At 40.9% G+C, this 24257-nt stretch overlaps 1 protein-coding gene across 1 annotated transcript in view; it reads left to right on the plus strand.

Annotated features, from left to right (window-relative positions):
* PHEX (phosphate regulating endopeptidase homolog, X-linked) overlaps positions 1-24257 on the plus strand; it is a gene marked incomplete at its 5' end in the record, with an annotated part of 182031 nt that overhangs the window by 22299 nt on the left and 135475 nt on the right. The window contains 3 exons of the mRNA XM_011935153.1: positions 468-613; positions 12585-12678; positions 15557-15685. Coding sequence (XP_011790543.1) covers positions 468-613; positions 12585-12678; positions 15557-15685 — 369 coding nt within the window. The remainder of the gene's footprint in view (positions 1-467; positions 614-12584; positions 12679-15556; positions 15686-24257) is intronic.

Here is a 24257-nt window from a genome sequence, read left to right on the forward strand (position 1 = left end):
GGTGACTCACACCTGTAATCCCAGCACATTGGGAGGCCAAGGTGGGTGGATCACTTGAAGTCAGAAGTTCGAGACCAGCCTGGCCAACATGGTGAAATTCCACCTCTACTAAAAATACAAAAAAAAAAAAAAAATTAGCTGGGCGTGGTGGTGGGTGCCTGTAATCCCAGCTACTCAGAGGCTGAGGCAGGAGAATTGCTTGAACTCAGGAGGCAGAGGTTGCAGTGAGCCCAGATCATGCCACTGCACTCCAGCCTGGGTGATAGAGCGAGACTGTCTAAAAAAAAAAGACAATAGGTCTGAATAGCAATGATCAGGAGTTTATTTTCTAGACTTGAGTAGTTGCATCTTGAATTATTAGGTGTGAAATCAAAAGAAATGAATGACGCTCAATCTATTCTATTTGCCTTTCTTACTTGCTACCTAACAGAGGTTCTCTCATTCTGTTTTGTTCTCTCTCCCCTCAGTTCGACTGGCTGGGCTACATCAAGAAGGTCATTGACACCAGACTCTACCCCCACCTGAAAGACATCAGCCCCTCCGAGAATGTGGTGGTCCGCGTCCCGCAGTACTTTAAAGATTTGTTTAGGATATTAGGGTCCGAGAGAAAGAAGTAAGAACTTTATGTGAATTTTACTGTGACTTTTGTGTTTTCTTTAAATTATAAGGGCTTCCCTTCTCACATTCTTTGAAAACTGTTTTCAAAGTTACATCAAAAACTGTTTTCAAAGAATGTTACATCAAAAGAGTCATAGGGAAAATCCCGGTATCCTTTGTGATGTACTGGCCAAAACCATTGTCTGGTGTAATTTACTTACTGCAATGATAACAAATGTTTTTGTCCTTTATTTCTGGTCTTTCTCCATGCTGTTCTCTTCGAGATCCTAAATTGTTTATGAGCTTGGGGAACAAGTTATATAATGATGTTATTTTCTAAAATTTCTGTGTGAACAGCTTTTTTTTCCCCAGTTCATTCTCAATCTTTTGCTGCTTTTTTTTTTTTTTTTTTTTTCTCGTTCCTTTTTAACCAGTAAGTCACTTTCTGGCAATAAACAAAAGTATCTGTATTGAAAAGACACAAGACCACTTTGAGAGCGGTAGAAAAATTGCACTGATAAAACAGCTTTAGGAACTGCCAGGTTTTTCTTATTTTAAAGAATGTTTTAGAATTTGTTGCTTTGCTAGTTTAGTACTACAAAGAAAAATCTTCAAAATTTCCAGGAAGGAGAATTTTACAGGTTCATTAAGGCATTCAGCTTTGACTACAGAAAAGGAATCACAGAGTTTACAAAATGAATCGAGTTTACAAAACACTTTACTGAGTTAATTGCTGGGCCATGATTAAAATCATATTTTCTTATTTGGACTCAGACAAGGCTATGTTGCCAGAAGTTATGTTTTTTAAAAAAGGCACTTCCAACAATTCTAGGAATAAAATGTAGCATTTATCCCCTACGGAAACACTTAGACACCTGAGAGGAGCTGCTACTCTTTTTAAGATAATTTCTGATGAGAGAAGTAGTCTGTGTTCATTGAGGAAAACATACAGAAAAGGGAGAGAAGAAACAATTTACTTAAAATTATGTCATTTAGAGATAAGCCAGGATTCTTCGAAAATTTTCTAAATGAAAATTGAATCTAGAGGTAGGTAATTATATTGCAGGGTAGAGCCTTGATCCATGAGCCAGGAATGTCAGCAGCGTCACCGCGGGTGCTTGTTAAAAATGCAGATTCCAAGGCCCTCCTCCATTGATTCTGATACAGTAGAGCTGGAGGGGAGGCCAAGTAATCTTTATTTTAAACAAGTACCCCAGGAGAATCTTACGATTAACTTTTTTTAGGGGAGCAGAAGGGGATCACTGTATTTGGAAATTTCTTTGTAAGTACTTCCTAGCTCTCAAATACTATAAAATATGACCCTAATGATTTTCTACTCATATGCCCTTGAGTTACGGAGCACATTTTAAATTCTGGTGGTAATTTCCGTTGAAAGATGGAGTTTGGCCTGCTAGAGATTCCTCCTTCACCTCGTGAGTCAGTGTCTTCTAGTATCTGTGTTAAAAGAGTAGGTACTTCTGAACACTGATTAATTTTACTTCCAAAAAAAGCCTGATTTACAATCAGAGGATAGATTGGAATTTGGTTTACTCTATTAGAAAAAGCATCTCTGTCGTGATGATTTTACTTGGTAATTGCAGGACCTTTTGTAACAGTGGAAAAGACCACGACTGAAGGGAGATTTTACTCTGATTCTTGTCAAAATGATAACTTGGACAAATGTAAACATAGTGAACAACAGTAGAAAAAACATAGATGGAAAAATCACCTTCGACATTATGTACATATACAACTTCATTTAAAAATAAAGACAAAAATTGGCCAAGCACGGTGGCTCACACCTGTAATCCCAGCACTTTGGGAGGCTGAGGCCGGCAGATCACTTGAGGCCAGGAGTTCAAGACCAACCTGGCCAACATGGTGAAACCCTGTCTCTACTAAAAAAATACAAAATTTAGCTGGGTGTGGTGGCTGGCACCTGTAATCCCAGCTACTTGGGAGGCTGAGGCGGGAGAATCTCTTGAACCTAGGAGGTGGAGGTTGCAGTGAGCCAAGGTCACACCACTGCACTCCAGCCTGGGTGACATAGCGAGACTCTGTCTTAAAAAATAAATAAAATAAAAATAAAGCCAAAACCCAAATATCTTTCACACAGTTTATCCCTCAACCACCAGTTCATAAAAAAGCAACTTGTATTCTGTGTATTCTTGTCAGATTTCAAGACAATGTACACATCATGAGAAGTCTGACAGTATTTTATTTGCATACTATGGTGATGTTTTTCCATTGATGGTCATTTTCTATTGATGATGATATGCCAGTTGCTATAACCAGCACCTCTAAACACTCATTGGCTAAATTGTACCCTCTGCTCATGGAACAGTCTGAACATGGGTGTCCATGTAAGAGAGCTTTCTTCTAAATAGTGACTCAGGAACCCAGACTCCTTTCATCTTGTGGCTCTGCTCTCCCTTGGATGTTTGGCATCTTCTCTATTCAGCCGGAGGATGGAGAAACAGAGAGGGTGGAGGATTGTATAGGTTTTGGTGGGAAGGCCTAGAACTGGGGTATGTCACGTCTACCCATATTCCATAAGCCAGAACTCAGTCTTGTGACTCATCTAGCTGTAGGGGAGACTGGGAAATATAGTTTAGCTATATGCCCAGGAGGAAAAGGAGTTGGAGTTTCCCTAGACATGCCTTTATCAAAGAGCACATCTCGTTTTCTTGAAATGACGACTTTTCTCTCAATGGCAAATGCTTCCCTGCTCCCTACCTCTATGACACTGTGGGTACCTGATGGCAGGCACTCTTTGTTAAATTTTTAATTTTTGTGAGTACAGGACATATTTTGATACAGGAATGCAATGCATAATAATCACATCAAGGTAAATGGGGTATCTATCCCCTCAAGAATTTGTCCTTTGTGTTACAAGCAATCCAATTATACTGTGTTATTTATTTAAAAATGTACATTTACACTATTTTTGACTATAGTTACCTGTTGTACTAGCAACTACTAGGTTTTATTCATTCTATTTTTTTGTACCCATTAGCCATCCCTCCTTCCCTCCTTCCCTCCTTCTCCTCTGCTACCCTTCCCACCCTCCAATAGCCACTCTTCTATTCTCTATCTCTGTGAATTCAATTATTTTAATTGTTAGCTCCCACAAATAAGTGAGACCATGTGAAGTTTGTCTTTCTGTGCCTGGTTATTTCACTTAACATTATGATCTCCAGTTCCACTCATGTTTCTGGAAATGACAGGATCTCATTCTTTTTCATGGCTGAATAGTACTCCGTTGTGTATATGTACCACATTTTTAAAAATCCATTTATCTGTTGATGGACACTTAGGTTGCTTCTGGCAGGCTCTCTTGTGATTGCTTTTTTAAGCATTGTGGCCTAGCACAGTGCTTCTCACGTAGTAGACACTTGAAAAATTCTAGAAGTTAACCAGATACCCCATCACCACCACGAGGAGGTGACATATGAATGGAACCCCAAAGGATAAAGAGGAATTTTCTAGGTACGGGAGAATGGAGAAAAGGGGATGATAAGCATCTTGAGTGGTGGAACTAGCGTGAACTTGGGTGTCACCTGCGAGGCAGGGGGCTAGAGAGCTGAGGGGCCAGCTTGGGCTCAGGATATGCAGAGGAAAGGCATCAGATGAATGTTACGAGGATCCTCCCACCTCCTACCTTTCCCCTGGAGGCACCATTGAAGGAAAAGCCAGCCAAGCCTTCTCACACTGGGCATCTCTGCTGTGCCTCTGTTTTGAGAATCTGCCTATGAAAATCATATACAGGTAACCATTATGGTTAACATCTTTGATTTTTACAATTCTATGTGTTGTTCCCACTTTACAGATGAGGAAGCTTTGGTTAAGTGACTTGACCAAGATCACACCTCTAAGAGGAAACAGCTGAGATTCTAAATGGGGTCACCCTCATTTCTATGTCTTACCTCTTTTTTTCCATAAATGTCTTGGTGTGAAAAGAGATACTTTTCAGATGCTTCACTGCTCATTTTGGAGATACTAGCATGTTGTACCCTCAGATAGTTAGATATTGCTAGCTTTGGCAATTCTCCTGCAATTTTCAGGGGTTCAAAGCCATCTTGTGTTGGTGTCAGCTGTTCATTTCTTATTTTTTAATTTTTATTTTTATTTCAATAATTTTGGGGGAACAGGTGGTGTTTAGTTGCATGGAAAAATCCTTTAGTGGTGATTTCTGAGGTTTTGGTGTACCCATCACCTGAGCAGTGTACATTGTACCCAGTGTGTAGTCTTTTATTGCTCACCACCCTCCCCCTGAGTCCCCAAAGTCCATTATATCGTTCTTATGCCTTTGCATTCTCATAGCTTACCTCCTGCTTGAAAGTGAGAACATACGTTATATATTTTTCCATTCCTGAGTTACTTCACTTAGAATAATCATCTTCAGCTCTATCCAGGTTGCTACAAATGTCATTATTTCCTTCCCGTTTATGGCTGAGTAGTATTCCATGGTGTATATATACCACATTTTCTTTATCCATTTGTTGGTTGATGGGCATTTATGTATGTTCCATATTTTTACGATTGTGAATTGTGCTGCTGTAAACATGCATGAGCTAGTATCTTTTTCGTATAATGACTTCTTTTCCTCTGGGTAGATACCCAGTGGTGGGATTGCTGGATCAAACGGTAGTTCTATTTAGTTCTCTAAGGAATCTCCATACTGTTTTCCATAGTGGTTGTACTAGTTTACATTCCCACCAGCAGTGTAAAAGTGTTCCCTTTTCACTGCATCCATGCCAATATCTGTTATTTTTTTATTTTTGATTGTGGCCATTCTCACAGGAGTGAGGTGGTATCTCATTGTGGTTTGGCACTTCCCTGATAATTAGTGATATTGAACATTTTTTCATATGTTTGTTGGCCATTTGTATATCTTCTTTTGAGAACTGTCTATTCATGTCTTTTGCCCACTTTTTGATGGGATTGTTTGTTTTTTTTTTTTTTTTTCTGTCAGCTGTTTATTTCTCAATTGCTGCTTCTCCCTTCTTATATTACTCCCACTGCCAGTCTAGGGGATTAGGCCTCTCTCTCTGACTGAGTGGCTGTGGGGACAGTGGCACTGACTCTTTGGTAGGTGGTGCATGGTACAGAATTAGAGCAATGAGATCCTCCAGTGGTGGTGGTGCCAAACCGCATTAGTGGTGGTGGTGCCAAACCTTGCAGTCCAAGGGAGTAGGTGGCCAGGGAGGGACCCTTGGAGGAATGAGCCGGAGGCTGCCTGTGGGGAACAAGAGCTGGTGTTTAAGGTGGAAAGGGGGTAAGGAGGAGTGAAGTAGACTTCCCTCCCTTTCTGTCCACCCTCAATTCTCCTTCTCACTCCTGACTTGAGGCTGCCTCAGACACTTCCCATCTACTTTTATCTGAGGAGTAAGAGTGGGAGGAGGAGAGGCCAAGGAAGGTTGGCATCAGGAGGAGTTGCTGTGGTTTCCTCTTCTAGGCCAGGGCTGGCCCCGTGGAGATCATCTGCACCAGAACTGTTTTCTTTTGTTTTTGTTGTTGTTGTTTTGTTTTTTAGCAGACTGGCCTAGAGCAAACCCTTGGAGTTTTGTCAAGGACCCTGTAAGTATTCCTGTCTTTAGTTTTCTTTTCATATAAAGCAAGTACAATGTACATTAAAGTAAGATGATTCTTGTTGCATGTTCCCAAAGGATGACCTGGAAAATGTGCTGTTATGTGGACCTCTCCTGGGGGCCAGCTCTTCTGAGAGTGATCTAGGGTCTTGCTAGTCAAAGAATGGCCTACAGATGAGCAGCAGAGACATTACTGGGGAGTTTGTCAGAAATGCCTATCAGGCTCTGTCCCAGACCTACTGAGTCAGAGGCTGAAATTGAAGAAGATCCCCAGGGGACTCATATATACATTCAAGTTTCAGAAGCACTGATGTGGGATTTAGGAAGTCCTAGTTGAGCTGTATGTGCAGAATGATGAGGAGATGGAGTTTTCCTAGACCAGCTGTTTTCAAAACTGACACGGATCAGAATCCCCTGGAGGGCTTGCTAAAATACAGTCTGCTGGCCCCCCGCCCCACGGATTCTGATTCAGCAGGTCTGGGGGTAAGGCCTCAGAATTTTCTAACAAGTTCTCAGATGATGCTGAAGCTGCTGGCTCAGGGACACACTTTCAGAATCACTGCCTTACATATGCCTCTGGGCAGCCTGTAGGATTTAGGAAGATCTCTGGCTTTGAGAACCTTTAAGAAGAACCTCTGTGGCTTGCTTCAGATAGTATGACCGAGAGGAGCAAATGCAGGCTCTGGAATCTGAAAACCCAGATGTTGGTCCTAGATTTGATACATTCTTGGAAGTACCTTGACCTTTTACCTTTGTTTTCTTCATCTGAAAATAAGGATAATAATAATAATCACTTCACAGCACTGTTATAAAAATCAAAGAAGGTAATTTATGATCTCTGAAATGTAATACAAATGGAAGCTGCCTCTACAGGTTGAGTATCCCTTATCCAGAATACCTGGGATCAGAAGTGTTTCTGATTTTGGATTTATTCAGATTTTGGAATATTTGCATTGTACTTACCAATTGAGCATCCCAAATCTAAAAATTAAAAAAATCTTCCAAGTCAGAGGCTTTAGGAAATGATTTCATGTTGCTCTCTTTGTGGTGGGTTCTCTTCTGAGACGCTTGGCCTTTCTCTATTTTATTTATTGCCACTTGGGGAAATTACCATATGGCTGAAAATGTGTTTTTTGGAAAAAAGAGGATATTATGTGTTATTTTCAAGGACTGTTGCTGAGTCTGATTTTTGCTTTTTGATGTATCTGAGCATTAGGTGACAGTGATTCACTCATTATGGTTATATCTGTTCCTGGCGTGGTAATATTAGCACTCCAAAGCTGTGCTCCATAGCATTCTGTCAGTGTATTTATAACACACTGAAGAAACTCATCAGTGCCATTGTCTCGCTGTGTGAACTTCTCAGCATTCCAGCTTCCCGCTTGCAGAGGTCTGGTTGTTATGCTATCACCCTTTGTAATGCCTTGTCCAGGAAGTCCTCATAATTTTTATGCCCTTAGATTTCTGTGAAGCATCTTTGTTGGAGTGTTTTGGGGTCTCTGTGATTGGCCAGGAAATCTTAGCTGAATTAGAGGCTTGGCTAGGCATGGTGGCTCACGCCTGTAATCCCAGCAACTTGGGAGGCCGAATTGGATGGATCACTTGAGTCCAGGAGTTTGAGACCAGCCTGGCAAAATGGTGAAACCCTGTCTCTACCAAAAATACAAAAAAATGTGCTGAGCACAGTGGCACGTGCCTGTAGTCCCAACTACTTGGGAGGCTGAGGCAGGAGGTTCCCTTGAGCCCAGGAGGTCGAGGCTACAGTGAGCTTAGATAGTGCCATTGCACTCCAGCCTGGGTGACAGGAGTGAGTGAAACTCTGTCTCAAAAAAAAAAAAAAATTAGAGGCTTTAATTCATCACTGTGTGGCATAACGAAAAGCATGCAGGCTTTAGAGTTAGACACACCTGGGTCTGGTCTGGCCTCCATTGTTTGTTACAGTGGTTCTTCAACTTGGCCTCACATTGGACTTAGCTGAGGAGATTTATAAGCAATATTTATGTGTTGGGTACCACTTCAGAGACTGTGACCTAATTGGCCTGGGGTGGCCTAGGCATGTGGACGTTTAACAACTTCCCCAGGTGATTCTAGTTTGAGACTCATCGAATATGTGATCGTGAGTTTACTTAATGGTTCTAAGCCTGAAGTTTCCTCATATGTAAAATGGGTATAATAACATCTCTCTTACAGCAGCACTGTGAGGATCATAGTTAATGTGAGATGCCTAAATGGGATGATTTCAGGGGAGCTGGAAGGGCCCCTACTTCTCAAACCCCAGTATACTTTGCCATACTGCCTCTTCCACCGCCACCATCGGGCCCCCTAGCAACTTCCCCAGTTACTCTGGCTCATCACCACTCCTTTGAGGGAATATCTTTTGAACTGATGAAAGGACATCTGCTGGCTGTTGACTTCCTTCTCGTCTCCACCTATGGATCCAGCATGGTTCACACGCCTGGCAAGAGGTATTTTAGAGACAAAGAACATAAAGTCCTTGCACTAAGACCAGGATTGGCCCATGAATGTGCTAGAGACCATGCCCTGGTCGCTGTCTGCATCTCCCCGGTGTGGCTGGCCTTTCTGCCCACTTTCTTGAGTGATGATCCTGTTCACCATCCTCTCCAACACATCAGCCGATTCGACCATTATTTAGCTGGTCCAGAGTTCACGTTCCTGTTTGTAACACCAAAGCCTTTTAACCTTTCGGCATGCTCCTCTCATGAAGCCTTCCCTTAGCCCTCAGTTTGAGATGTACTATCCTCACGGTGAAGTGTCCGGCATGCACTTTTCGGTGCTAGAGTCTACCAAATCATCGTTTATGCACTTGCCTCATCTCCCCTGCTCAACTAAAAGCATCAGGAAATCAGGGACTATCCATCTCCCCAGCACGTAGAACTGTTAGTATATGTGTGGGCGCTCAGGATGTGTTGATTGAGTGAATGAAAGAAAGATCCCTTATATACTTACAGTGTGTTCCTTCAATTAAACAACCCAATTACATGAACAAGCTGAAGTCTGAAGTCCTGTGTTCCCAGCTGGACTTTGAGTTCTCTAACTGGAGGTGCTGGGTTCTTATTTCTTTACGTTCCTCATGGCATCTGGCACAATACTTGGCCAACAATAAGTGCTCAGTGAGCACTTCTTATCCTATTAAGGAGTGGAGATGTGAATGCAAAAGTGCCAAAGGAATGACCCCAAACCACTTAGTGGCCTCAACAGAGATGGACAAGGGCCAGACTTTGCTGATTAGGGCAGTGGTATCTTAGGGGAATGTGCATACCCTAACAAGATCCATTGGGTCTGAGAAGAACATTTTAGAACTTCTATATCTTTATTTAAATTTAAAAATAATTAAGCTTTATACACAGTAATATAATGGACTTTGGAGACTCAGAAGCAGGGAGGGTAGGAAGGGGATGAGGGATAAAAAAACTATAGATTGGATCCAGTGTACATTACTTGGGTGATGGATGCACTATAACATCTCAGACTTCACCACCATACAATTTTTTTTTTTTTTTTTTTGAGACGGAGTCTTGCTCTGTTGCCCAGGCTGGAGTGCAGTGGCTGGACCTTGGCTCACTGCAAGCTCAGCCTCCTGGGTTCATGCCATTCTCTTGCCTCAGCCTCCCGAGTAGCTGGGACTACAGGTGCCCACCACCTCGCCCGGCTAGTTTTTTGTATTTTTTAGTAGAGACGGGGTTTCACCGTGTTAGCCAGGATGGTCTCAATCTCCTGACCTCGTGATCTGCCCGTCTCGGCCTCCCAAAGTGCTGGGATTACAGGCTTGAGCCACCGCACGCGGCCCACCACTATACAATTTATCCATATAACCAAAAACCACTTATATCCCCAAAAGCTATTGAAATAAAAAAACTTTTTAAGAAAAATAATTATGCTTTATAGAGTTCTATATTGATGGCTATGGACCCTTCATTTGATCTGCGTGGAACATGTGAGAGGGCCACTGTCACCCTCACTGGCTTGTTTTCGTCCAGTGTATTAAAAATAATCTCAGCTGGTGCGGTGGCTCATGCCTGTAATCCCAGCACTTTGGAAGGCTGAGGCGGGAGGATCACCTGAGGTCAGGAGTTTGAGACCAGCCTGACCAACATGGTAAAACCCCTTCTCTACTAAAAATATAGAAATTAGCCAGGCGTGGTGGCAGGCATGTGTAATCCCAGCTACTCGGGAGGCTGAGGCAGAAGAATTGCTTGAACCCAGGAGGCAGAGGTTGCAGTGAGTGGAGATCGCACCATTGCATTCCAGCCTGGGTGACAGAGCGAGACTCCATCTTCAAAAGAAAAAAAATCTTGAGCAGTTTATATATATCTGTGGATTTATGAATTTTATTATCTAGTTTGTCTAGTTTACTACATACAGCGTAGATAAGTGGCTTAAAAATTCTTCCAGAGAAACAGGAATTGAAATGATTATTGATGATGTAAGCACAAGAGAACAGCTAGAAATTGGCAGAAGTGACCCTTCTCCCAGGCTGGTACGCCAAGTTGGTTAGCCAGATGACAAGAGAAATACAATGGTAGTCTAACAAGAACAAGCACAATGGTAATCTGACAAAGACATGCCATAAATTTTTGAAATAGTCAAGAAGACTCTAAGAAATGTGGATTTATATTCATTGTCGTTGTATTAACCAAATCCTATATGGACACTATGTCTTGAAGAATTAACCCAATGGTGTTTGAAGGATTAATGACTTTTGAAGATTTTTAATTTCATTTTACCTCATCTTTTGAAATTTCCGTTTTTGTATTTAAAAATATTCCTAATATATTAGTCTATTAGTATATCTCTGTAGAAATTAAACATCCATGTATTGGGTATGTATGCTGAAAAATATTTTACTAGTAGGAGCACATGTCCACTGTCAGAATGTCATACAAATGAGAGTGTGGTTTGTTCTTGATGGGCTTTTAGTGTCATCATGTCACACTGCTCTCACATGATTGACCAGAAAGCCATTTCAGGAATGTGTGTTATTACTCACCATGGTAATGGTATAGCTGGGAGGGGAATGGATCATTAAAAATCCATCATCACTATTGGGTTAGAAATTAACTCAGATCACACATTCTTATGAGGTCAGGTCATCTTTTGCTTATAGAAAAAGGCAACCCTTAAAATTTAACATATTTTTAAAGATATGTATTATAGGCATTACATGAGCTTACTCATACATTTGGAAGTGAAAGACAAAACCCCAGAAATATATTTGTCAAGCATTTTGTTATTTATTTGAACCCCACAACAACCCTGTAAGGTGAGGATGATCCTCATTGTATGACAAGGAAAGGTAAAATCACAGACCTTAAGTGACTTGTCCAAACTCACATATTTAGTAAGTATAGAATGAGGGTGCAAAATTAGATGATTGGCATTAGCCAATATTTTGCTGTTAGTTTCCAAAGGCAAAGAATACATAGGCATGGTATCAAGTCACCTAATCCAGTAAGTCCTCACTTAACATCATCGATAGGTTCTTGGAAACTGTGACTTTAAGCAAAATGACAGATAATGAAATCAGTTTTACCATAGGCTAATTGATGTAAACAAGAGTTAAGTTCCTATGGCATATTCCTGCTCGCAAAAACATCATCAAACTTCTAAATAAAGACCAAAACGCTTCTAATATTGAACATTGAATACATGCGAGCCATGCATACATTTAAGAAAGATGAATAAAAGCAAGTAAGATGATTATTAACCCAGTTATTCTAGTTCAGGGTTGCAGGTGCTGGAGCCTATCTAGGCAGCTCAGGGCAGCAGGCGGGAACCAGCCCTGGCTAGGACGCCATCCTGTCGCAGGGTGCAGTCACTCACACACCATGCTCGCTCACACTGGGAACGTGTAGACACGCCGATTAACCTAACAGGCACATCTTTGGGATGTGGGAGGAAACAACAGTACCTAGAGAAAACCTGTGCAGACTCGGGGAGACTGTGCAAACTCTACAGACAGTGACCCTGGCCCAGAATGGATTTTTTTCTTATCAACTGTATAGCAAAAGGATGTTGAATGAAATGATGCTATTTGAGGATCTGCTGTAATTTGAAGTTACTCACAATTTCCAGACATGAAAGGCTGTGTAACAGTGGACTTTATACCCTGAGGGTGAAAGCAAAATGTTCACTCTGAGGGCTGGGGCTGGAATCTTTCCTTCATCTATCTCAGTTGGGTGGTGAAAAGCAAGCCAATTTTGGTTGTGCTTATTGACATTTATCATCTTATGTCATTTCTCAAGTGAAAGTTCTGCATTTTTGTATGAGTAAGAGGTCCCTCAGTGGAGATTTGCCAACTGTTTTTCTCAAGGTGTTCTGCAGAGCATCAGATATTGACCTAAAATACAATAAATGAGCATCTCTCTCTGTTAACAGGACCATTGCCAACTATTTGGTGTGGAGAATGGTTTATTCCAGAATTCCAAACCTTAGCAGGCGCTTTCAGTATAGATGGCTGGAATTCTCAAGGGTAAGTTTAAGAAGATTGCAATATTACATCGCTGGATAACTTTCATGCTGGAATCGTCCATATATTAACTGATCCAATAAAAATCATCTTCAGGGATTAGAGGGCATTTGTAGCCCAAGCTCTATTGTTTTTTGTTGTTGTTGTTGTTGTTGTTTTTGTGTGTGTGCCTTATTTATTTTTATTTAGGTATAAATTACATACGATAAGATACACTCAAGCTCTACTTTGATGGGTTATATGAAGATATTTAGAGAAATGCTAGAGGCCACACATTGTTTTCAAACTTCCCCGTCTTATCAGTGGATTCCCATTTTCCCCCAGAGTTTTTAACTGGGTCACTGTAATTATAGTTTTAACATTTCTTTGTGATATATTTGTAACTATCTTTTATTTTCAGTATTCTGAATATTTAAAATGTGCATGATAGAGATATTAGATGGTAGAATTTCATTTTCAATTTGGAAATGGAATTTTGTCTTAAACTTTGCCTATACCTTCCATCTTTGCATCTATCCTCTGCTAGGTCCAAGAGGCTCTAATTTAGTTTTCTCTGAGACCTCCATCCACCTGCTCACCTGGCTCTTTATTTATTTATTTTTATTCAAGATGGGGTCTTGCCATGTTGCCCAGGCTTGTCTTGAACTCCAGATCTCAAATGATCCTCTCACCTCGGCCTCCCAAAGTGCTGGGATTAAAGGCATGAGCCACTGTGTCGGGCCTCACCTGGCTCTTTAATCTTGGCTTCTCTCCCACCCTTGGCTCGCCTCCCAGTTTATAGCCATGTTACTCTCATCTTTGTTTTTGAGGCTTGTATCTGACTAATTCTCCTTCTACTAGAGGCCGTAAGGATTTTGTATCTTTGAAACAGTTTTTATTTTTCTATCAATTTAAAGTGAAGTGAATGGTGAATCTTGTAAGCTATGATTTCATTCAAGAGGCATTTTTGTTATTAGAGGAACTATTAAATATAAAAATTCTTAGTGGGCCATTACTCTGGAAGAGTAGTGCAATTATTTTGGATATGCTTTGACCGTATAAAGTCACTAGCATATAAAGTTACTTTAGGGCTGCGTGCAATGGCTCACTCCTGTAATTCCAGCACTTTGGGAGGCCGAAGCAGGCAAATTGTTTGAGGTCAGGAGTTTGGGACCAGCCTGGCCAAGGTGGTGAAACCTCGTCTCTACAAAAAATACAAAAATTAGCCAGGCGTAGTGGCACACGCCTGTAGTCCCAGCTACTTGGGAGGCTGAGGCAGGAGAATCGCTTGAATCCAGGAGGCGGAGGCTGCAGTGAGCTGAGATGATGGCACCACTGTACTCCAGCCTGGGCAACAGAGCAAGATTTCGTGTCAAAAAAAAAAAAAAAAAAAAAAAAAAGTCTTTTTCCAGAGAACAGCATAAAACAACTATATATATATATATATATGTGTCATATTGATGGGTTAAGATACAAAACAAGTAGATTGTGTGTGCGTGTGTGTGTGTGTTTTAACTGCTATGAATCATATAAAAGATGATGCCCAGCTGCTTTCCACCCCTACTGTGAAGAGAATGAGAGAGGTGTAAGAAGCAGTGTGTGAACATTTAAGGTTAGGTATGAGGGGATGTTCCTTGAGCACGAAGTGCTAAATATAATATTGAATTGCCGAAGAAGGTTGTAGGATCTCTTTCTCTAGAGGTTTTAAAAATAGATTCATCCCTTACCTCTGAGAGAGGTTACCAGAAATCAGAGGAAGAATAGATGAAATTAAGCCTTAATCCCATTCCTCAAAACAACCTGGGTCTAACATTGTGCAAAGGACACTTCTGGCCACCGTTCTCAGGGCCTCCCTTCCTCCCTGCCTGTACCCTCAACTTCCAAGGGCAACTTACACTATATTTCTCTGCTTGTATCCCCAAGAGTAAACCTCTGACCCTTCCAGGTCCTGCTTGGGAACCTTCTTACTTGTTTGTAAATGTTTTCTTGTAATGGTATAATTGGGACAGATGGGCAGAGCATTTACATCTGTATTTTGCTTGTTTATCAGTGTGCTTTTTGCTGTGACACAATGTAAATATGCTCCCTGTGTTGTTCATGGTAGACCGTGTTCTCCTGGTCTGCCTTGTTGAGTGCTACTCGGAGCAAGGAAACCGTCGCTGGGCAGGAACTTTGCTCACCCACTGAATCCAGACCTTGTTGGTGGAACTTTAGTTCTCAGTAGATATTAAATATTATCTGGACACTTGGATAGCATCTTCTCATGTCCCTGCTGACTGCAGAAAAGTGATGATACCATTTTCCAGATTCTTTGTTAATGGGGAAAATTGGGAAGAAAGGATCAATATATTACTTTAACTGTTAAAACACTTACTTTTCTTCCTTTTTTTTTTTTTTTTTTTTTTTTTTGGAGACAGAGTCTCACTCTGTTGCCCAGGTTGGAGTGCAGTGGCCCGATCTCAGCTCACTGCAACCTCCGCTTCCTGGGTTCACACAATTCTCCCACCTTGGCCTCCCAAGTAGCTGGGATTACAGGCATGCACCACCCTGCCTCGCTAATTTTTGTATTTTTAGTAAGCACGGGGTTTCACCATGTTGGCTAGGCTGGTCTCCAACACCTGACCTCAGGTGATCTGCCCACCTGGGCTTCTTAAAGTGCTGGGATTACAGATGTGAGCCACTGCGCCCGGCCTAAAACATTTTCATTTAGTTTGAAATATAATGGGGACAAGCAGAATTTTTTTTCCTCATCTATTTTACCTTTGCCTCAACTATCTGATGCATATATATGGGTTAGGGTGTGCAATGTTTTGTAGACTGTTTTCTTCAGGTTGTTTGAATTTTTTTTCAGCCATGGATTTTATCCAAATGAAGTTTAATCTGGATCAATTATCTCCCACAGGTAATCCAGGGGACCACAACTTTGCTGCCTCAGTGGGACAAATGTGTAAACTTTATTGAAAGTGCCCTCCCTTATGTTGTTGGAAAGATGTTTGTAGATGTGTACTTCCAGGAAGATAAGAAGGAAATGGTAAGTGGTGCTCCCCAGCTAGCAAACAATAATGACAATTTAGCCAGATCTGTTAAGGGTATATTCAGCAGGCTAATGTCAGCCTTCCAGGTGGTAGGGGCCTGGGAATATTGTCTTCAGATTCTTTCAACTTCTAAGTGAAATAGGAAGAAAGGTCATCAAATGAGAGTGAGGATGAGTTAGCAAGTATTGAAGGTTAGAGGAGAGAGAAGGTGTGTAGTTGTCCAGGGGACGGGGCAAGTGAATAAACTGAGGGAATGTAGTGTAGCTGCTTGAAGGCGGCATGTCCAGATGTAGGTGAGGTTCGAGGTCATGAATTCAAAGAGGGTCTCATCACTGTGGCAACGTGTTCTTCCCCATCTGTTTCAACTGCACTGGAGGAAAAGGTGTGTTTTTTTTTCTTTCGGCTTTATTGAGGTACATTTGACTAATAACAATTGTATATATTCGAAGTATATGGCTGGGTGCAGTGGCTCACACCTGTAATCCCAGCACTTTGGGAGGCCAAGCCGGGCAGATCACTTGAGGTCAGGAGTTTGAGGCCTGCCTGGCCAACATGGTAAAACCCCCATCTCTACTAAAAAAATACAAAAATTATCTGGGCATGGTGGCGGGCACCTGTAATCCCAGCTACTTGGGAGGCTGAGGCAGGAGAATCGCTTGAACCCAGGAGGCAGAGGTTGCAGTGAGCCGAGATGGTGCCACTGCCCTTCAGCCCAGGCGACAGAGCGAGACTCTGTCTCAAAAGAAACACAAACAAACAAAGTATACAACATGATGATTTGACATATGTTGTGAAATGGTTGCCAAAATTAAACGAACACATCTGTCGTCGCACTTATTTACCATTGTGTGTGTGTGTGTGTGTGGCGGGGGGAGGGGGTGTGAGGACACTTAAGATTTACTGCCTTAGCAAATTCAAGTATACAATACATAATTAGTAACTATAGTCACCATGCCATATTTTAGATCCCCAGAACTTACTCATCTTAGAACTTTGTACCCTTTGACCGATATCTCCCCATTTCCCTGCCACCAGCCCCTGGCAACTACTGTTCTACTCTCTGCTTCTATATTTTAACTTTTATAAAAATTCTACCTATAAGTGAGATCATATAATATTTGTCTTTCTGTGTCTGGCTTATTTCACTTAGCATAATGTCCTCTAGCTTTATCTATGTTGTTGCAAAAGGCAGGATTTTCTTCGTTTCTTTGTTTTTATGGCCGGATATTCCATTCCCAAAATGTGAATACATCACATTTTCCTTATGTATTCATCCATTGAAGGGTGTTTAGGTTTATTCTATATCTTGGCTATTATGAATAATGCTGTAATGAACGTGAAGGTGCAGATCTTTCTTCCATATACTGATTTTACTTACTTTGGATATATACCCAGTAGTGGGATGGCTGGATTGAATGGTAGTCCTATTTTTAATTTTTTGAAGATTTTTCATGCTATTTCCATAATGGCTGTACCAGTTTACATTCTTACCAACAACATATGAGCATTCCCTTTTTTTCCAGGAATACTTTGCCAAAACTTACCTCTTAAATTTTTGATCAGAGCCATCCTAACAGGTAGTGAAGTGGTATTTCATTATGGTTTGATTTGCATTTCCCTGATGATTAGTAATGAAAACCTTTTCATAAACCTGCTGACTGTTTATGTGTCTTCTCTGGAAAAATGTCTATTCAGATCTTTTGCCTATTTTTTAATCAGGTTATTTGTTTTCTCGCTGTTGAGAGGGTGTATTTTGAATTAGGAATTTGGATTTGGCCAGGTTTTTTGTCTGCATTTTATTTTTGATGAATTATATTTTACAAATGTCATGAAGTAAAAGATCCAGGCATGATTAATAATAATCCATGTAGTCAATCAGATACAAATATATGAGCAGCTTCGGTGCAGGTTGATCAATAAACATTGAATTTAAGGGCAAAGGCATTGTAATGTCATGATTGTTCAAATGATTGGTGTCATGTGGTGATACATAATAATACCAAATGGTTAGTATTATGTGTCAGTACATAGTCATTATTGATACATAATACACGATTATGTTTTATGCACTGAAGTTTGCTTTGCAATACCATATCTAAGTACATTTGTGGCAGGCCAGGTCTCACTAACACAGGCCTCCATCACAACCGTCCCAGCACGAACTGAGTAGCTAGGTTAAACATTAAAAGCTGATTGAGCCAGCGCCCATATACAAAGGCTGGAATGTAACAAAGAGCCCACCAAGAGTTTTGCCTAGGCTTTTCCTGGGCCTTGAAGCATGACAAGATAATGAATGAATTCTCAACAGGACCCTTTTAGGATTAAACAAGTTTTATTGGGGGTCTGAAGAAACTCCCCAGGCCTCCACAAACAAGTTTATTGGGGTCTAAAGGAACTTCCCAACCCTTTATGATTTAGTAGGAGACAAGATAAGGGTAATCACCCCAGCACCGAGACCCATTTAGATTAAGTAAACTTACTGAGGCTCCAGAAGAAGGTCTTCAAGACTCAGACCTAGTTATAGATTAAAAGAAGTTTATCACTTATGTCTTTCGACAAATGCACACTTACACGCAGACATATAGTTTAGAAGGTATATGAGCTCTAGAAAACTTTGTAATTTTGAGTTGGTCTGGTGATAATTTCCAGGCTTTCTTCCTGTAACCAGTGGCAGAAAATAAAACTCTCTTCTTCCCCAGTTCATTTGCATCTTGTTATTGGGCTGTGAGAAATAGCAGCCTGACCCTCAGTTTGGTCTGGGAACAAATTGGCCTATGTTAACTTGTTTTTACTGTCTAAGTATGAGACTTTATGTTTGAACCTGAAAGTTCTCTTGCAAACAATTCCACTGAAGAATTAATGGCTTATTTCAAAATACTCGATATTCTCATTGCATGTTTTCTTTTGCTCCTTGGTCAGAGTAAATAGTTTGAGATCTTATCAGATAATCACAGTGGTAATATTATAAGCTCTGGGAAGGCTATAAAAACAAAGGATAAAGATTTAAAAAATTATAGCAGGAGGTTTTCTGGCAGTAGAAGAATTTTAACTAATATGAAAAGTATGTGGATTAAACTTGTTTTCCTCAGTTTTGGTGTGAAAGTCCCTTTTCCTTGTGTCAGGGTGTGACATTCTAAAATAAAGTTGATTTTGGCAATCTCTCCTCTTATTTTGATGTATTTTGATGTACATGGGGGTAGTGTGGTAGTTAGGCAGATACTCATCTCTTTAATGTAAAATTATTTGCCTCCCTTGTGCTGAAGCTGTTTGCCTCAGGGAATACTTAAGTTGGAAACTTACAAGTGAATTGTCTGGCCTTTTATAGCCTTTTTTTTTACAGGGCTCCTATCCAAGAACCACCTGGAACCACTGATTTACTTGAAAAAGCATTCAGTATTATTAGTTACAGTCCAAAGAAAAAGAAAAACAGAAAGATCCCCAAAGGGGCAAATTCCAGAGACCCTAACTCAGATGGAAGGCTGCCATTGTTTATTTACCAAAAAAGTCTGTTAAGCAAATGAATACAGTCAGAAGCTTAAACTTCAGGTATGTCTCATATTCACATGTGTACACAAATCACGTGAGCATCTGCTTGTTAAAATGCAGATTCTCATTGCATTTTAACAAGGTTTGTTTTGTTTTTAAAGTTTTTGTTTGGGATAGGACCCAAGAATTTGCCTAACAAGATTCCAGGTGCGACTGCTGCTGCTGGTCGCGGACCACACTTGGAGCAGCAAGGTCTTCTCATGATTCATTTGTTTGTAAACAGCACCAAAAAAAAAAAAAAAAAAAAAAAAAAGCCCTGGTGACTCACAAGAGCAGGCCAGGCCAGTTGACGTGAATAGCAATACTTAATTCACCAAATCTGGTTGCATTAGTGCAGGTAACTGCTTTAATTTTCAGATCATTGAAAGTTTCTGTAATTCAGATTGGTTTCAATGGACTGTGAAAAACCCTGCCTTAGGACCTCCAGGCTTAGTTCCCCACCCACCAACTATGTAGTTATCTTTTGAAAACTGATACCTGGGTTTTACGAAGAGACTCCCACCCCACTTCCCCTCGGTATCTCTGTTTCTAGAACCTCTTGATGACAGAGTTGGCCCAACTGCCTGTGGTTGGCACCCTTTGCTCTAGAGAGTGAGTAGGAGATAGCAGTTCACATTGAGGCTTCCTACCTATCAGGGTTCTCCTCTTTTTCACTGGGGAAAACACATAATTCTACATTACTGTTTGGTTAAGACTTCCCACATCCAAGTGTGCATTTGGACACACTGATACACCAACACTCTCATACTCATTCACCCACGTAACCATGGGAATTTAGCAAAAATTAATTAGAAATGAGAAGAACAGCATGTAGAAAAGGAGAGTCCTTCAACAGAAAGCCACCAAAAGAGGTCATATAGTACATTCCCTTGCCTTCCAGCTAGTGGGACAGAGCCTTAACTCGTGTGGGATTGGCTGAAAATGTTGCTTTGTCTTTGCAGTCCAAAATAGCACTATCCAATTGAACTAGAATATGAGCCACATTTGTGTTTTTGAGATAGGGTCTCACTCTGTTGCCCAGGCTGAAGTGCAGTGGTATGATCTCGGCTCACTGCCACCTCCGCCTCCTGGGTTTAAGGGATGCTCCTGCCTCAGCCTCCTGAGTAGCTGGGATTACAGACACCTGTCAACATGCCTGGCTAATTTCTGTATTTTTGGTAGAGATTGGGTTTCACCACGTTGGCCAGGCTGGTCTCAAACTCCTGACCTCAAGTGAGCTGCCTGCCTAAGCCTCCCAAAGTGCTGAGATTACAGGCATGAGTCACCACACCCAGCCCACATATGTGATTTTAAATTTTCTAGTAGCCACAATAAAAAAGTGAAAGAACACAGGTGAAATTAATTTTAATAATATATTTTGTTTAATCCAGTTTAAAATATTGTCATTTCAACACATAATTAATATAAAATTACTAATATGAGGCCAGGCATGGTGGCTCGCACCTGTAATCCTAGTACTTTGGGAGGTTGAGGTGGGAGGATCACTTGAGGCCAGGAGTTCGAGACCAACCTAGGCAACAGAGCGAGAGCCCGTCTCTACAAAAAATAATTAAAAAAAAAAAAAAAATAGCCAGGCAAGATTACACACGCCTGTAGTCCCAGCTCCTCAGGAGGCTGAGGTGGGAGAATCATTTGAGCCTGGGAGGTTGAAGCTGCAGTGAGCCAAAATTATGCCACTGCACTCCAGTCCGGGTGACAGAGTGAGACCCTTTCTCAAAAAAATAAAGTAAAATTACTAATGTAATAGTTTATGGGCCTTATTTCATACTGTCTTTTAAACTCCATGTGTATTTTATACTTATAGCATATCTCATTTGGGACTAGCCACATTTCAATGTTGCTAAGTGACTACGATATTAAACATTGCGGGTCTACATAAGAAGGATCCCTTGAGCTCAGCATGGCAGGATTCAGTCCCTAGGTGAGAGGCTACTAGTAGCTGGGACTGGGAGGGTGGCGCTTTTTGGTCCCTGGCCAACTGTTTCAAGCGGGGCTCTAATATCAGAGAGGCAGGACTCACTCAAGCAACACTAGGATTCATGGTCTGGGAACAGGAATGGGAATCAGAGTCAAGGTGCTAGTTGGTGAAGATATTTCAGGTTTTCTGGAATACCAGCTTAGAAGCAGAAACAAATTCCAGACCCTACTCTGAGGCAAGCACCTCAAAGGCATAGTTCTCATTGGCTCAGGGACTGCACGAAGTGTAGTCTGCAAATTAAGATGTTCAGTGCCTTGGAGGTACAAAGGAATCCATCAAGCCGAAGCCAGGGGTTCCAAGCTCAAATACCCTCATGGTCAGTGAGTAACATTAAATAACATTCACGAATAACATTGACTGGGTATAGGCAAAAACCAGGGCAAGTACAATAATAAATGGTAATTGCCATTGACCTTGGTGTCTGGGACGCAATGCTAGCGAAGCTCGCTTGTGGGGGTGGTGAATGTGCTATCCAAGATTCAGCCACGACTTGTCTCCAGTCAACTATTTTCATGCAGAAATGCAGGGCTTTGGGGGCTGGACAGGTTTCTGGTTTGTTTTCTGAGAGAAGTTAAATCTCTGGATTTTTATGTGAAATCTTGCATATTTTAAATCTTGGTCAGTATTCTGGAGGTCAAATTAAATATGTCCTGCGGATACCATTTCCATTGACTTTTTTTTTCCCTCACTGAGATGGAGTCTCGCTCTGTCACCCAGTCTGGAGTGCAGTGGTGCGATCTCAGCTCACTGCAACCTCTGCCTCCCCAGGTTCAAGCAATTCTTCTGCCTCAGCCTCTCAAGTAGCTGGGATTACAGGCACGTGTCACCACACCCAGCTAATTTTTTGTATTTTTAGGAGAGATTGGGTTTCACCACGTTGGCCAGGCTAGTCTCAAACTCCTGACCTCGTGATCCATCTGCCTGGGCCTCCCAAAGTGTTGGGATTACAGGTGTGAGCCACTGTGCCTGGCCTCCATTGACTTTTATATTAACATTTTCTCCCTCCTTACCTCCCTTTCTTCCCCCATTCTCCAGAACTAAAAATCATAACCTCGTCCATTAGAGGACTTCTTTAATTTTTTATCTTATTTAGATGAAGATTATTTATAATTTTAAAACATATTCCATTAGCTAAGCATTTAATATTACCTTCGTGGAAAGTTACATGAAAGTGGGACTCCTTCAGAGAACTGATGATGTATCATCACCGTAACTAGAGATGATGCTCTCGTTCCACTGCGACAAGCCCTGATCAATATGCTCATGACCTAAATGGCAGGAGAGAGGATTAATTGTGTTCAGGAAGGATGTCTAAAGTTATCAATTGCTAATTTTCTCTTTTATTTATTTTTATTTTTTAATACTCTTGTCTTTTCCTTTTTCTTTCTTTTCTTTCTTTCTTTCTTTTTTTTTTTTTTTTTGAGACAGAGTCTTGCTCCATCAACCAGGCTGAAGTGCAGTGGTATGATCTTGGCTCATTGCAACCTCTGCCTCCTGAGTTCAAGCCATTCTTGTGCCTCAGCCTCCTGAGTAGCTGGGATTACAGGTGTGCACCACCACGCCCAGCTAATTTTTGTATTTTTTTTTTTTTTGGTAGAGATGGGGTTTCCTCATGTTGGCCAAGCTGGTCTTGAACTCCTGACTTTAAGTGATCTGCCTCCCTCAGCCTCCCAAAGTGCTGGGATTACAGACATGAGCCACCGTGCCTGGCCTTGTTTATTATTATTATTATTATTCATATCTGTAATGTAGAAGTAAGTGCCCCAGATAGATACGCATGTCCATGTAGGGCAGGTGAAGATTCCAACGAAGGCCAGGGAATGAAGGGATTGTCACCATGGGCCTAGTTGTGACTGTGATGGTCAGGATATATTGGTTTTAAAATGTGGTGATGATAATAACAGTAGCAGTTAGCTTTCACTGAGGTTTAATTAGGTGTCTGGTATTCTTCTAAGTGTTTTCAGTGTGCAAACTCACTTATCCTCGCAATGACCCTGGTACTGCTATTAGTGTCCTAATTTTCCAGATGAGGAAACAGGCTCAGAGAGTTGAAGTAAATTCTCTAGAGTCATACAGCTTGAAAATGGCTTTGGTGGGGTTCAAGCACAGACAATCTACATGGAAACCAATGTTCCATTTCCTTGCTTCTCTCTGAAGACACTTGAATCTTTGCCAATTTTATGAATATGAGGAGACCAGAACCACCTTAATGGCTTATCTTATAATTACCCTTGTTAGCAAATTACTTATTCTAATATTAAGATCTTAAAAAGGCACACATTTCATATTTTTTTTAACATTTCACAGGTAGAAAACAATAGGTTTGGCTTCTAGTATTTCAATATTTTAAATATAAATATAGTGGAAACCTAATTCAAATCCAACCAGTTGACATCATGTTTTTGCATTCATATAATTCTCAGGAGAAAGACGGAAATGATAAGAAGCAAGCTACTATTGATTTAATCTAAGAACAACTTTGCAGCTATATCTTTGGCTCAGTCCGCACACTGAGCTCAATGTCTCATATTTTGTACATACATCATTCTAAGGAGTGGTCCCTGATGTTTGCAGTGGTAACCCAAAGGCTCTGTAAGATTTATTATCAAAGTTTAAAAAAATGTTCACCATTCTCTACTAAGGCAGAAATGTGAATACATACATTAAAGAAAACTTTTTCTATTGTGTTGATGGGAAAAAAGGCCTTCTTGCTTTAACTCTAGTTTCTAGAAAATTCAGTAAAGTTGAAGTTCCTGTGTGAACATTTTGGCTGGGCTAAGTTCTTCTGTATAAACCATGTGTTGGTTTGTTTCATTGTAGACACTGTGTCCCCGGACTACTTACCTTTATTCATATATCTCATCTCCGCCAGTAGGTATTTTTTGCTGCTCCCTCAAATTTTCTGCATTTTTGTTATAGAGTAAACCCAGTTGAAGAAAATAATTATTTTGACACTTGTTAAAATAGTAATGAAGACTATTCAGGACTATTGCAAGAGGTGTCAAGTCTATTGCAACAGGGGAGAAAGGTTAGGCTCAACTCTA

This window comes from Colobus angolensis, unplaced genomic scaffold (genome assembly GCF_000951035.1).
Source record: "Colobus angolensis palliatus isolate OR3802 unplaced genomic scaffold, Cang.pa_1.0 Scaffold140, whole genome shotgun sequence".
In the NCBI taxonomy this organism is placed as follows: Eukaryota; Metazoa; Chordata; class Mammalia; order Primates; family Cercopithecidae; genus Colobus; species Colobus angolensis.